Source organism: Silene latifolia, chromosome 6 (genome assembly GCF_048544455.1).
Source record: "Silene latifolia isolate original U9 population chromosome 6, ASM4854445v1, whole genome shotgun sequence".
NCBI classification, from domain to species: domain Eukaryota; kingdom Viridiplantae; phylum Streptophyta; class Magnoliopsida; order Caryophyllales; family Caryophyllaceae; genus Silene; species Silene latifolia.
Genome location: NC_133531.1, coordinates 8,042,576 through 8,055,811, shown reverse-complemented (window position 1 = coordinate 8,055,811; position 13,236 = coordinate 8,042,576). Strand labels below are relative to the sequence as shown.

The following is a 13,236-nucleotide window of genomic DNA, read 5'->3' as shown; positions in this document are numbered from 1 at the left end:
TAAGGTCCCCAAAGATCAATATGAACCAAGTCAAAAGAAGAGTAAGCAAGAGAATCACTTCTTTTATAAGGCAATTTGTGCATTTTTGCCAAAGCACAAGTCTCACATACAAATTTATCCATTCCCTCACTTTTGACAAAATCTAGGTGCCTCATTTTAGACAAAGAAGAGTGCCCTAGTCTGGCATGTAACAATGCTAAATCAGAAGTACAAACTTTATTCTGAGAAATAGAACTAATACTAACTTGTGAACTACTATGCTCCCAAGTTTTGTCCTCTTTATGAGACTCCAATTTGTATAGGCCTCCTTCCTTTATGCCTACAGCCACAGTGACCTTATGTGGATGGTCCTGTACCACACACCCATCATTGTTAAAAATGACAGAATATCCATTGGCAGCTAACAACTTTCCAACGGATAACAGATTATGCTTAAAATCTGCTATATAGAAAACATCATAAAGAACCAGATGCTGATTAATGACCACATCTCCTGTAAGAGTCACAAACTTACAGGTTCCATCAGGGAGACCAACTTTGATGGGCTTAGGTAACAGCTTTTTGTTAACAAACAAATGTATAGCAGAACTCATGTGATCAGTCGCACCAGAGTCAATAATCCAAGAACTAGTGGGTGACTGAAAAAGAGTAGTATAAGCATTGGTCACAAGAGAGTTACCTGCAAAATTGACAACAGAATAATCTGACTGATCGTGACCACCTTGCTGTTTATAATGCATCATCTGCTGATAAATTGCTGCAAACAGTTTAGGATCTATATCCAGCTTTGACGAATCTGCAACCCCAGTGACTGTGAAACCAGAATGATCAGCATCACCCATGAGAGGATTATCCTCTTTACTGACATTATGCGCAGAACCTCCAGTTTGATTAGCAAATCGAGCATTGTATTACTCCCTCAGCTCTGGATGGAGAATGAAACAAGCATCCCTAGTGTGACCACTTTTATTACAGTGATCACACCAACGCTTCCCTTTTTTATGCTGTCCTGCACCATCTTTCCCAGTACTAGCACCAGTACCAGCACCATTTCGAGACCAAACATTCCAGTTCTTGGCATCACTTGGTTTGTTCCAGTGGCCTGATCCTTTACCCCGGTTAACCGCCATAGCACTAGACTCTGCCTGGTTAAGAACAAGCTTAGAAAAAGACTTCTGACTTTCAATTTGCTGAACAAGAGAGTAAGCCTTGTTAATAGTAGGCAAAGGCTCCATTGACAAGATATTTGTCCGGAGATTATCATAAGAATCATCTAATCCCATTAAGAAAGTAATGACTTTCTCTTGAGAAGCCATTTCCAGCACCTTCTTGAGAAGATTGCAAGTACACTTAGACATAACTCCACAAGTGCAATCAGGATAAGGCTCAAGATCATCAATATCGTCCCAATGACGCTTCAATTTGTTGTAATATTCAACAATTGATTCGTCTGTGGACTGAGAAATATTTTTAATCTCCTTCTTCAATTGGTACAATAATGGTGCATTACTCTGACCGTACATCTCATGAAGATCTGTCCATAAACGTCTGGCAGACTTAGTCGTCATGAACACCGCTTTGATTTCTGGCGAAAGAGCATGAAGAAGCCAGCATCGTACCATATTATCAGAGCGTCGCCGTTGCTGATACTTTGAAGAAGTAGTAGAAGGCATAGCTGTGGATCCATCAAGAAATCCTTGCTTATTCTTAGCTCCAACTCCCATGAGAACTTCACGACTCCAATTGAGAAAGTTCTTGCGAGTAAAAGGAGTGGTAACAAGCGACATCGAAGTAAAATCAGAATTTGAAAGAAACAGCGGATCATCATAAGGATTGCTGTAATCATCACCCGTCGCGGAAGTCACAGATTCAGGCATGATGAAAGACGAATTGATACAATCGAAGACGAAGAATCGCAGAACAAAATGAAATCGCAAACCCTAAGTTTGAGAAATTTGGGGAAAACTCAAAAGAGATGAAATTCGAGCTGTAAGGAGAGCAAACGAAGCACAAAAGAAAGAAGGAAACACAAATGAAGATGAATATGTGAAGATTTTTGGAATTTTATGTAAAAAAAATGCGAAGCGGAAGAAAATAAGAACAAATTTGATGAAATGATGAATTGATGAATTGTTAATGGCGTTAAGAGACAGATCACTCTGATACCATGTGAAACTGAGAATGATCAAGTGATCCAGACGCTATTAATGATGTTGAAGGTCGCCATTGATGAACACAGTAAGAAATGTATGAAGACAGAGAAAGTAAATAAAGTGTGATTCTATTAAGTTAAATGATTTGTACAAGGGGATGTCTTTATATACAGAGGGAGTGTAACAGAATTCTGTTATAACAGAATTGACCAACTCTAAACAGTCAACCAACTAATCTTTAACCGACTATACTTCATACGGTCAATGATTTTTTTTTAAAGACTTGGGCTCTTTTTGGAAAAAACTACCTGAAAAGGTAGCTGAAAACTGAAAAGCTAACTGAAACCTGAAAAGATAACTGATAAGGTAGCTGAAAATTAGGAGCTGATAAGGTAACTGATTATATAAAAATATGTTTGACAAACTAGCTGAAAAGGTAGCTGATTTTGGTAAAATGACGTAAAAGGATATGAAAATTATTTAATATTATAGAATAAAGGAGTACAAAATGGAAAATAAGTCATTTCAGGTACCTGATTTCTCAAATGCTACCTGAGGTATGCTACCTGAGGTAGCATTTCATTTCAGGTACCTTATTTGACCAAATAAGCTACTTACCAAACACTTAATCAGGTAGCTGAAATTTTGGTCAAATAAGCTACTTTGGTCAAATAAGCTACCTGAAGTGTTGTGCCAAACGGAACCTTGGACGCTTAAGGAACTATTTTGATATAGTTTTATATATTATCACTAAAGGTTAAGTCACTTGTCAATTAAGAATTTGTGTTTTCAGATTTATTAATTGGCCAATCGGATTTATAATAACGGGTCTGATATTTTAGGTTGTTTGATTGACACATTAAGTTGCCAAAGTAACCTCTATTGTGTAAGTTGAATGATTTAGAATATTATGACAACAGTGTGTGATTGAGTTTCATGCGGATAATGGTCAACCCAAAGGAAGGCTATTATTTGGCCAAAATTCAGTCATGCTTGTGGTGGTAAGTATGTAACAATTGTAAGGTTTCCATGTGAATATTAAGTCGGCCCAAAGGAAGGCTTAATGTTTGACAGGAATTTATTGTTAATACTTGATCACTACACCAAGATGACCACTTACAAGTTAATTTTATGTCCAAAGACTAAACTTAATGTGGTGCTAGGTTTCTTGTGTTGATGAGGATGCCAATATTTGAATCTGAAAATCAAGTTAAGGGAGTGTCGTTATTTTTATGACACTCATATGGATTATGCCCATACAGTTTGTTAGGGTGAATAAATTCAATTTTTGGTTTAGTGTGTGTAATTCATGCGAATAATGGTCGGCCCAAAGGAAGACCATTATTTTGCCGAATTGCATATACACGTTGGGTAATAAATATGTGATGATTATTTGGTTTTTCATGTGAATATTAAGTTGGCCCAAAGGAAGGTTTAGTATTCGACGTGAGCTTATCGTCAATATTTAATTACAATTACTAAAGAGTGATGTCTTTAACTAGTTAATATTTATGTTCACTAACTAAATATTAATTTTGCAAGGACATTTTAATTATTTGAATTTATTCAAAATATAATGGTTGTTTTGCTCATTCAGTTTGACATTTATGGTTATTATATCTGTCATATTCGGTTACATTCTCAATTCGGATGAAACCATTTATCAAATGAATGGTAAGGGAATGTAGAAGACTTATTATGAGTCGCGATAATCTTAACATTGGATTGAGAATGTATAATTGCTACTCATAAGGATTAAAGTATCGTGTGGACTCACGTGATTTGGGGAATAGAACATTCAAAAGCATGTTTACTGATTATCTAAGGTGACATTAAGGAAATATTTAAGGGCATTGATTCAGTTAATTCAGTTAATTAAGAAGCTGCTAAAGTCAAACTCAAAGAAACAATAACAAACATAAGGTTAGACTTTTTTAGTCGTTAGTTTGTTAAGAGTTTTGACACATAAGGAAAATCTAGTACCAGTTTTAACGCTTGGCGTGTCGGTAAAGTTAAACTTCTCATTCGGTTTGTCTAAGGTTAATTTTTATATCCAATCATGTTTGGTGGGTGAATTTGGTTTCTCCACCAACATAAGTATATTGATGCAAGTATAATTGAGATGTTACAAGCCAATTGATGATGAAAGATTCATCTATTTGGGCATGTCATCATCTAAGTTATTTGAAACAATCAACTAATTTAGTTATCATTAATGACTTGTTCCTTTATTTGAATTTGGAAAATTCTTTTTGGTACCACCGTAGGTGGAATTCGGATATTTTTCATATGGGTAAATTTGGTTCTTTGTCCATTGAGAAATAATTAATTTTGTGTTTTCCAAATTCAAATAATGATGAATCCATCATTGTTGATAGCTTTATATAGTTTAGATTTTAGTCTCTTTCAAGTAAGTTTGCATTCAAGTTCAGTGGATATAAACAATAAGTCAGAAGTGATAATTTCTTTTCGATATGACACATTATAAGGAATATTAAGGTTTTGTGTCAAAATGAAATTGTTGCCCCCTTTACTTCGGATTTTCATATTTAAAGGGATAAAGTCAAACTAAAAGGAGATTAGATATCAAGTGATTTTTGATGTCTTATTATTAACATATACGGATAGGTGAACCATTTTATACTTCAGTATTAATGGTTTAAATTATTATGTTAATTTGTAGACGGAATTTAGACATGGATATCTGAATCTCATTTGTGAGAAGTTTTAAGTTCTTGACGTTTTAGTGATATTTGACTGAGTTATTTTACTCAGTAAAAGAATATTTTTGTCATCTTTGATCATAAGTGTTAATAATTTGGCAAATGACTATTAAGGATAACAACGTCAAGGTTATTTTTAAGAATTTCTAGAGGAGTTCGATCTTGTATTTGACATTATTACACCATATGAGAATTCTTAATATGGATGGTGTAGTATGTAAACAAACAAGATCCTAAGGCCTGGGAAAGAGTGTGATTATTCATACTCTTTTCCATATTATTCTAGTAATAATTTCTTAAGACTACAACTATATTTGGATAAAGTTCTAACAATAGCATTGACTATTTAATGATAGTGTAAAATATTTACATATCTAGTATGTCTAACTAATTAAGGTTGAGGTTTAAAAGCCATAAAGTTAATAGTTGGACTTAAGGGATGTCAATGACTATTTTGTTGGATAGTATTTAAGGTTTAAGGGTAATAAGGTAATGATCCCACAATCAAGTTATTTAAGACGGAAATTATAGGGTTCGTTGAGGATATTGAGTTTGAGTGGGAAATAAGGTAATTGAAATTGTTCAGTCTCCCTACATAGGATCAAGATAAATTCGGTAGAACAAACTCAAATATCTCAAGAACCAATTCATTAAAAGATCCACTTATAAAGATTAATGCAATTATAGATAATTACATTGTTTTTCTATATGGTTAAAAGGGAATAACAATGTAATGACGGACTAACAAGTTGCAGTAAGAGTTAGACAATGAAAGGTTAAAAGTGATCTAGTCACCATCTAGCAAACCATTGAAGGTCCTAACTCATATAGGTGGATTTGATGCCGTAAAGAAATTAAGTCATTTGATGGACGGTGATATTTGGACATTGTTCCATTATCTAAAGTTGTGAAATATATTGGTTTGTGTTTTGAGTGGATTTTGCACAAGGTGAAATCAGGTCAGGGTAAAACTGTGTAGGGTTAACTAGCTCTAGGTAGTCTGTTAGTCAGGTCGTCAGGGTACAATAATAAGTCGTAAATGAAATAACAATAACAACAAAACAAACAATTTTGTACGTGGAAAACCCTTGAATGGGAAAAAACCACGGGCACCAAGTCAGGAGAGGATTTCACTATGTAATTTGGGAGAATAATTATATGATAATAACAATCTTTGTATTTCTCTAAGTGTTATCAGCATGCCCTACCACTGATGGGAGCAACTGCTGAATTCTTGATCTAATTAGCCTCTGGACATCAGTACAGACTATCTCAGGCCTAGCTAATCTCCCTTCCACTCTGCAACAATTCCTTTCCATCCAAAGATAGTACCAACAAGCCATCTTTGCCATATGACAAACTTTAATCTGCACTGTCGAACAAGCATGAGGAACTCCAGCGAGCCCAACCTGCAACCAACTCTCCATACCATTCAGAATTCTGCTACTGTACTCACACAAACCAAACAGGTGAGCATGAGTCTCCACATCCCTTTCACAAAGTACACATTGCCTAGAATCTACCACTCCTATAGAAAACAATTTCTCCCTTGTATTCAAAGCTTCATGATGAATGAGCCAGCCAATAAAGGAGTGTTTAGGCACACACCATGTATCCCACACTTCCTGATACCACTGCACAGAGGGGTGCAGTCCCTGCAGCCAATGGTACCCTGATCTTATAGAATAACCTCTAGGATCAGCAACCCAACAGTTATTCTGATAACCAGTATGCATAATGTCTCTAACCTTGCATATGTTCCTCCAATTCCAATTAGAATCAAGAGGAGGTTGATACGTACACCAATCAGCACCTTTCATATAAACATGATCCACCCATTGCACCCATAACCTATCTGCTTTAGTATAAATCCAATGCACCAATTTACCAACCACAGCAATATTCCACACCCCAGCTTCAATCACACCTAAACCACCACTTTTCTTACTGCAGCAAAGTTTTTTCCAGGAGGCTAGAGGAGCCTTGTTGTAGTCAACCCCACCATCCCACAAGTAATTTCTACACACTGCTTCAATTTTTTTGATGACCAGTTTAGGAATAAGAAAAATTGATTCCCAATAATTATGTAGGGTATTAAACACAGAGTTAATGAGTGTTAACCTCCCTGCATAACTCAACTTTCTGGCACCAATCCCCCTTATCTTACTCACAATTTTATCAACCAACACATTACAATCATGAGTAGTGAGTCTACCAGACTGAATAGGTATCCCTAAGTATTTCACAGGCAAAGTACCTTCCCTAAAACCAGACACCTGAATAATATCAGCCCTTATCTCCTCAGACACCCCATTAAACACTACTTCAGACTTGGCAGCATTTACTCTAAGGCCTGAGGTAGCAGAGAAAGTAGCAAAAGCACACAATAATAGCATAATAGACCTCACATCACCCTTACAGAACATTAGTAAATCGTCTGCAAATAATAAGTGGTTCAAATTAAGAGCACCACACAATGGATGGAACCTAAAGAACCACTTCTGAGTTACAAAATCCAGCACTCTAGTTAGGTACTCCATGCAAATAGTAAATAAGAGAGGAGAAACAGGATCACCTTGTCTTAATCCACGCTTACCCTTAAAATACCCAAACTGAGCCCCCATTCAGATTCAAAGAGAAAGAAGTAGACATCACACACTTCATTACTAGCATCCTAAACTTCTCAGGGAAACAAAGAGCATCTAGCATCTGATCAAGAAACTTCCATTCAATAGTGTCATAAGCTTTTTGTAGGTCAAGTTTGAACATACACCTAGGAGACACATGCTCCCTATTATAGAGCCTTACCAAATCTTGGGAAATCAAGATATTCTCCAATATGCTCCTACCTTCAATAAAAGCTCCCTGATTCCTACTAATCACCTCAGGTAACACTTTAGCCATTCTATTACACAACAGTTTGGATATTGTCTTGTATAGTACATTACAGCAAGAGATAGGCCTGAAGTGTGTTACACTAGATGGCCTATCCACCTTAGGAATGAGAGTTATCACAGTAGCATTTAGTTGTTGCAGCAATTTTCCAATTTTAAAAAAATTGATAACAGCATCACACACCTCCTGTCCAATAATTCCCCAGGCATCCCTAAAGAACTGGCTTGTATAGCCATCAGGTCCAGGGGATTTCTCCTTTGGTATGCTAAACAGGCTTTTCTTAACCTCATCAGCAGTCACAGGTGCATTCAGTATATCCCAATGTTCCTGAGAACAGCATTTGCCACGTCTAACCACATTGACATTCACATCCTCAACATCTGTCTTTGTTCCCAATAGACCCTCATAGTATTGTAGAAAGGCAGCCTGAATCTGGTCCCCTTCAGTGCATAAATTTCCATTCTTATCCTCAATAGCTAACACCTTGTTAAGCATGACTCTTTTCTTAATAGAATTATGAAAAAATGATGTGTTGATATCCCCTTCTAATGACCATTGGATTTTTGCCTTCTGAACAAGAAAGCTATCTCTAGCCACCATCAACTCTCTTAATTCATGAGCAACATCCATCTCTCTTTGCATTAACTCCATATCACCTGGCTTTTCCACCAAATCTTTTTGAATTTGTTCTAATAGAGTACTAGTGAGGTTAGTAGTATTCTCAATGTCAGAGAAACAATCCTTGTTCAGTCTCTTTAACACAGGTTTCAGGTGCTTCAATTTCTTCACCACTCTAAACATTTTTGTACCATCATATCTTTGCTTCCAAATACTCTCAACACAATCAGCAAATTGGTCAGACCTACCCCACATATTAAAGTATTTAAAACTTCTCCTGCCACTAAACTCTACTCTCCTATTCACCACAGTACAGGGACAATGATAAAAAATGCCTTCAGGGTGGAAGTGAGCTACATAATCCTCAAATTGATTCAACCACTCCTTATTCCCCATAACTCTATCTAGCCTACTATAGACCCTATCAGCAGGCTCTTGTTTATTCGACCAAGTAAACAAGGCACCTGTAGCCTGCACATCCTCCATATTACACAAAGACACACACTCCTAGAAATGTTGCATCTCTGCATCAGTAGAGCTGCCACCTAATCTCTCCACAGGAGACAGCACTGTGTTAAAATCCCTTGACCAAAGCCAAGGCAAATCACAATGAACAGCAAACTCCTTCAAAAACTCCCATAATTCAATCCTCTCATTCAATCCATTGAAAGCATAGATCATAGTAAGATAAAACTTATGTGAATCCACTTTTGACTCCACCAACATATGGATATACTGAGCCCCATAAGACAGAAATTGAATATCAAAGGAATGAGGTTTCCACATTATCCAAATTCTTCCTCCTTTATGCCAAGAACAGTTTGTTGAAATGCACCAGCCATCACAAATAGTAGTATTCTTCTTTAATAAGCTACTAGGTTTTATTTTAGTCTCTAATAACCCAAAAAGACTTACTCCATTATTATGCATAAACCATTTGACTAACTTCTGTTTATTCAGGTCATTCAACCCCCTAACATTCCAAAACCCGATATTATGCATTAGGAGTTGGTGGAGGAGGGTCCTTTCCACTCTGAACTACCCCCCCCCCCCTCCAGGAGTATTCACACCATTAAGAGCATCAATGAAAGAATAAGCTCCAGATTTACCCAGTGCCCTCTTTCCTAATGGCCCATCCTGCCTATTCAGCCTCATTAAATTACGAGTTGGAGTAGCCTTAATGGTACTTGCCAAAGTAGGAAAAACAGCAGGAGTAAACAGGGAGTCAGGCTGAGCAAACACATCCTGAACCTTTTTCTGCACTGGCCTCCATACTTGTTTCTGCCTATTACCAGTCTGTCTCTTAGGCTTAGGAGGAGCTTTTCTACATTGGTCTCCAGAATGCCCCATTCCCCTACAAACTGAACAAGTAATAGGCTTCCACTCATAATCAACCTTCACATTCACTTTCTGACCAGCCTCATCCAAAAAACAAACATGTTCTGATAACTTCTGATCCATTCCCACTTCCACCATTACTCTAGCATAACTCAATCTAGTTTTGTCAGCAGTGGCTTCATCCTTCTTAACATAGGTCCCCACTAAGCCTGCAATTTTTGGTAGGCAATCCCCCCAAAATTTCAGAGGAATACCATACAATCTAACCCAGACAGGGACGATATCCACTTTACGTTTAACCAAGTCAAGCTCAGACTCCCACAACTTGATAATAATAGGTTTATTATCAAACAAGTAGTATCCTGAATCTAACAAGGTTTGTTTTTTCTCAAGTGTCTTAAACCGTACCAGAAAAACCCCATTATCCATAAACGACACCCTGTCTATATCAAACTGAGACCAAACCCTATACACATATCCTTCTACAACCTCCCATGGAGGGTTGGCTCCCAAAATATAACAACAAACTGATAGATTCCAGAAGTCTACCTCAGCTTTGATGTCATCCTTTGAGTATTGTAGTAGAAGAGATGTATCTTCCTCCTCTGCAATGGGTTCCGTGACTGGAATAATCTTCCCTCCTTGCTTAACCTTCCATCCTGTATCTTTAGAGCCCACATCAGCCTCTTCTAAGTTCAGAGTCAGGATCCCATTCAGTTCAACCATCGTCTTCGTCTTCTGCACATCAGTTGAACCAGGGCCCTGAACCTGTATTACTACACCATCCGTATCAGACGATTCACCAGAAACCCTACCACTTTTATTATTTTTTTGTGTTGATTTTCCTTTTGATTTTGTAATTTGCTGGGATTTCTGTGAATTATCATGATTATTTGATCGTTGAGTAGAACTAACTAACGGTGAAAAAGAATTATCAGTAAATGTCATGACTGCCATAGCAGCGGATTGCAGAAATCTAGGTCACGAATTTAGAGCTTTTTCTCTTTCTATCTCTAACATTTTTTTTTATTAGATGGTTTAGTCATTTCTCTAAGTGTTGTATATGCTTCTTCTTGCGTATGAATGAGATGCCTCCTATATCTTCAAAGTATTCCTTATATAGTCTTCCATCTTGAACGGCTGCTTGATCTGGTCATTAAAGGCAGAATATTCTCCATAATTGCCAGTAATAATTGCTAATTATTCCTCCCTTAATTACTGCTTTTACTGCGTAATCTTCACATTAAATGCCGCGTATATAATTCCTTTATTATACGCGTATATGGTCTAATATCGTCCTGATATTTTGACCGTTGTCCTCTCCATGGCCTGGCGCCTATCTTCAAGTGCCCTGATAGCCTGACACCCTGACAGCCTGGTAGTCAGGTTCAGGTGAGATACCGACCAGGAAGGTCTGCGGATTTCCAGCCCTAACAATTGCCCCTTATCTTCTCATTTGCATTGTGCCAGGACGAAAAAACGAGGAGATAACTTTATTATTGGTAAGATTACCCAACGGTTAAGTTTTTCCTGATTAGTTTCCTGTAACGGCTCTTTTACTGCAATTGCTGACACGTGGTTATTTACTACAATTGCCTTAATGATTTTGCGGCTAAAACCCTAATATTTTCCACTATAAATACTTGTGTGCTTCATTAATTTGAACTCATCAACGCAATTTCTTCTTATCTTCTTTTAACAATCTTTTCTTCAGTTTTCTTAATTCCCAACTCCCTCAATCTTTAATCAATCTTCCATAATCTTTTAAATAATGGTTGCAAAGAATAAATCTACCAGGGCAGCGGTTCCTGCAACTCCTCCTCCCCAGAATCCTGAGGAAATTTCTTCTGAAACCTTACCTGCTTCTTCTGATGCTCCATCTCCCATAGTAGATAAGCCGAGTGATCCTCCATTGGATATGATCTCAATATCTCATGGTGCTTTTCAATTCAAGCCTACGAAGGCTTTAAATGAGGAGCAGTCTCCTGCAAACCGTTTGAAGCCTGAGTTCGAGAAGATTTTGAAGGATAAGGGGATCATCCCTGCTGATGCTGAAGTCTGGATCCCTGAGGATTCTCCTATTAGGGCTGAATGGGCTTGTCCTGGTTGGCTCTGCATCCATGACTGGGCCTTCAGGGCAGGCTGTAAGCTTCCTTTTTCTCCTCTTATGGTTGAGGTTATTAAAGAAATCGTTGTTCCATCTTATCAATTAATTCCAATGGTGTGGAAGGTTGTATGTTCTATTGAGAACCTCTGTAAAAAAAACACAATATTTCTTTTTCTCTTGACGATTTGAAGACCTGTTATGCTGTTAAAACAAACAGTCCAGGCCGTATAAGTTTTAAGGTCAGGGCGTCTACTACTCCTCTTCTGAGTAATTTGGACAGTGGCCATGATAAGGGCTGGGCTGCTGGCTACATGTTTGTCACGACCAATTCTGTGGGTCCTGACCTGGCGTATTTAAATCATGAGGCCTGTGTGGCTGGTGAGTCTTTTGGTTTCTTTCTTTGCCCTGCATGTTTTATCTGTTAGTGAAAATGAAATTTATAATAAATCATACCTCCTATGTGTGCAGTTGATGACTGGATTACTGAAACTGAGTATCCCACTCCTAATGTTTCTGCTTTCCTTGCTATTCCTCCTTTGGAGAGGTCCTGGCCTCTCTGTTGTATGGTTGGTCACCTTCCACGCTGTTTGAAGGCTGACGGTGCTCCCAGAGCGGCTAAAGCTTCAGGGGCTGCTAGTGCCACTACTTCAGGCAGTAAGTCCATCTTGATCTTTCCTTTCTTTTTACCAAGGCTTCCTGATAATGTTTGGTTTATATTGCTGATACAGCATTTCGTGTTGCAGCCACCAGGTCGTCTATTCGCCTTGCCAGGTTTGGTATGGCTGACCTCTCAGCCAGGCTGGCTAAGATTAAGGAGGAAGGTCCCCAGGGAAGCGGGGATACTGAACCTGTTATTGACTTGACTGAGCAGTCTGATGCTGCCAAGGTCACTACTGCACCTGCCGCCCCTGCTGAGACAAGTTCAGCAGCCCAAAAAAGGAGAATTGAAGATGTTGATGTTTCTGCCCCGGTCAGGGAGGTGAGAGCCAGGTTGGATAATATGGAGGCTGCTAGGGTGAAGATCAGGGACTATGCAGCTTCTAAATCGGATGTCATGCTTACCCTTGACCCTGTTGAAACTGCTACTCAGGCAGTTGCTTCAATAGATCATTCAGTTAGCCTCTTGGCTGGTGCTCTGGCTGCTGTTAGGGAGGTAAGCTGGAATAATTTCTATGTTTTATTTTGGTAGTCTTCTATTGTTGGTATAAGTTACTCATATTTTTCTCTGTTTTTGGTCAGGGTGCTGCAACCTGTCTCCATAATGCTTATCAGGCTACTTCTTTGGTAGCCAGAATTGATCTGATGAGATCAGATTATGATAGGCTAAAATCTGAGCTGGATTTTGCACGGGCTGACCTGGCTGCTAAAGCTGCTGACTTGACCAGGGTGCAGGCTGAGAGGG

General features: G+C 38.1%; 1 protein-coding gene across 1 annotated transcript; it reads right to left on the bottom strand.

Moving 5' to 3' along the window:
* Positions 1 to 911: 911 nt before the first annotated feature.
* On the bottom strand, positions 912 to 1,877 carry LOC141587468 (uncharacterized). The gene has a single exon (XM_074408951.1). The coding sequence runs from the start codon at positions 1,875 to 1,877 to the stop codon at positions 912 to 914; it is 966 nt and encodes a 321-aa protein (XP_074265052.1).
* Between the last annotated feature and the right edge of the window lie 11,359 nt (positions 1,878 to 13,236).

Excerpts from the sequence above, each read along its gene's own strand:
- LOC141587468 (XM_074408951.1), bottom strand. The coding sequence starts at position 1,877 with ATGCCTGAATCTGTGACTTCCGCGACGGGTGATGATTACAGCAATCCT.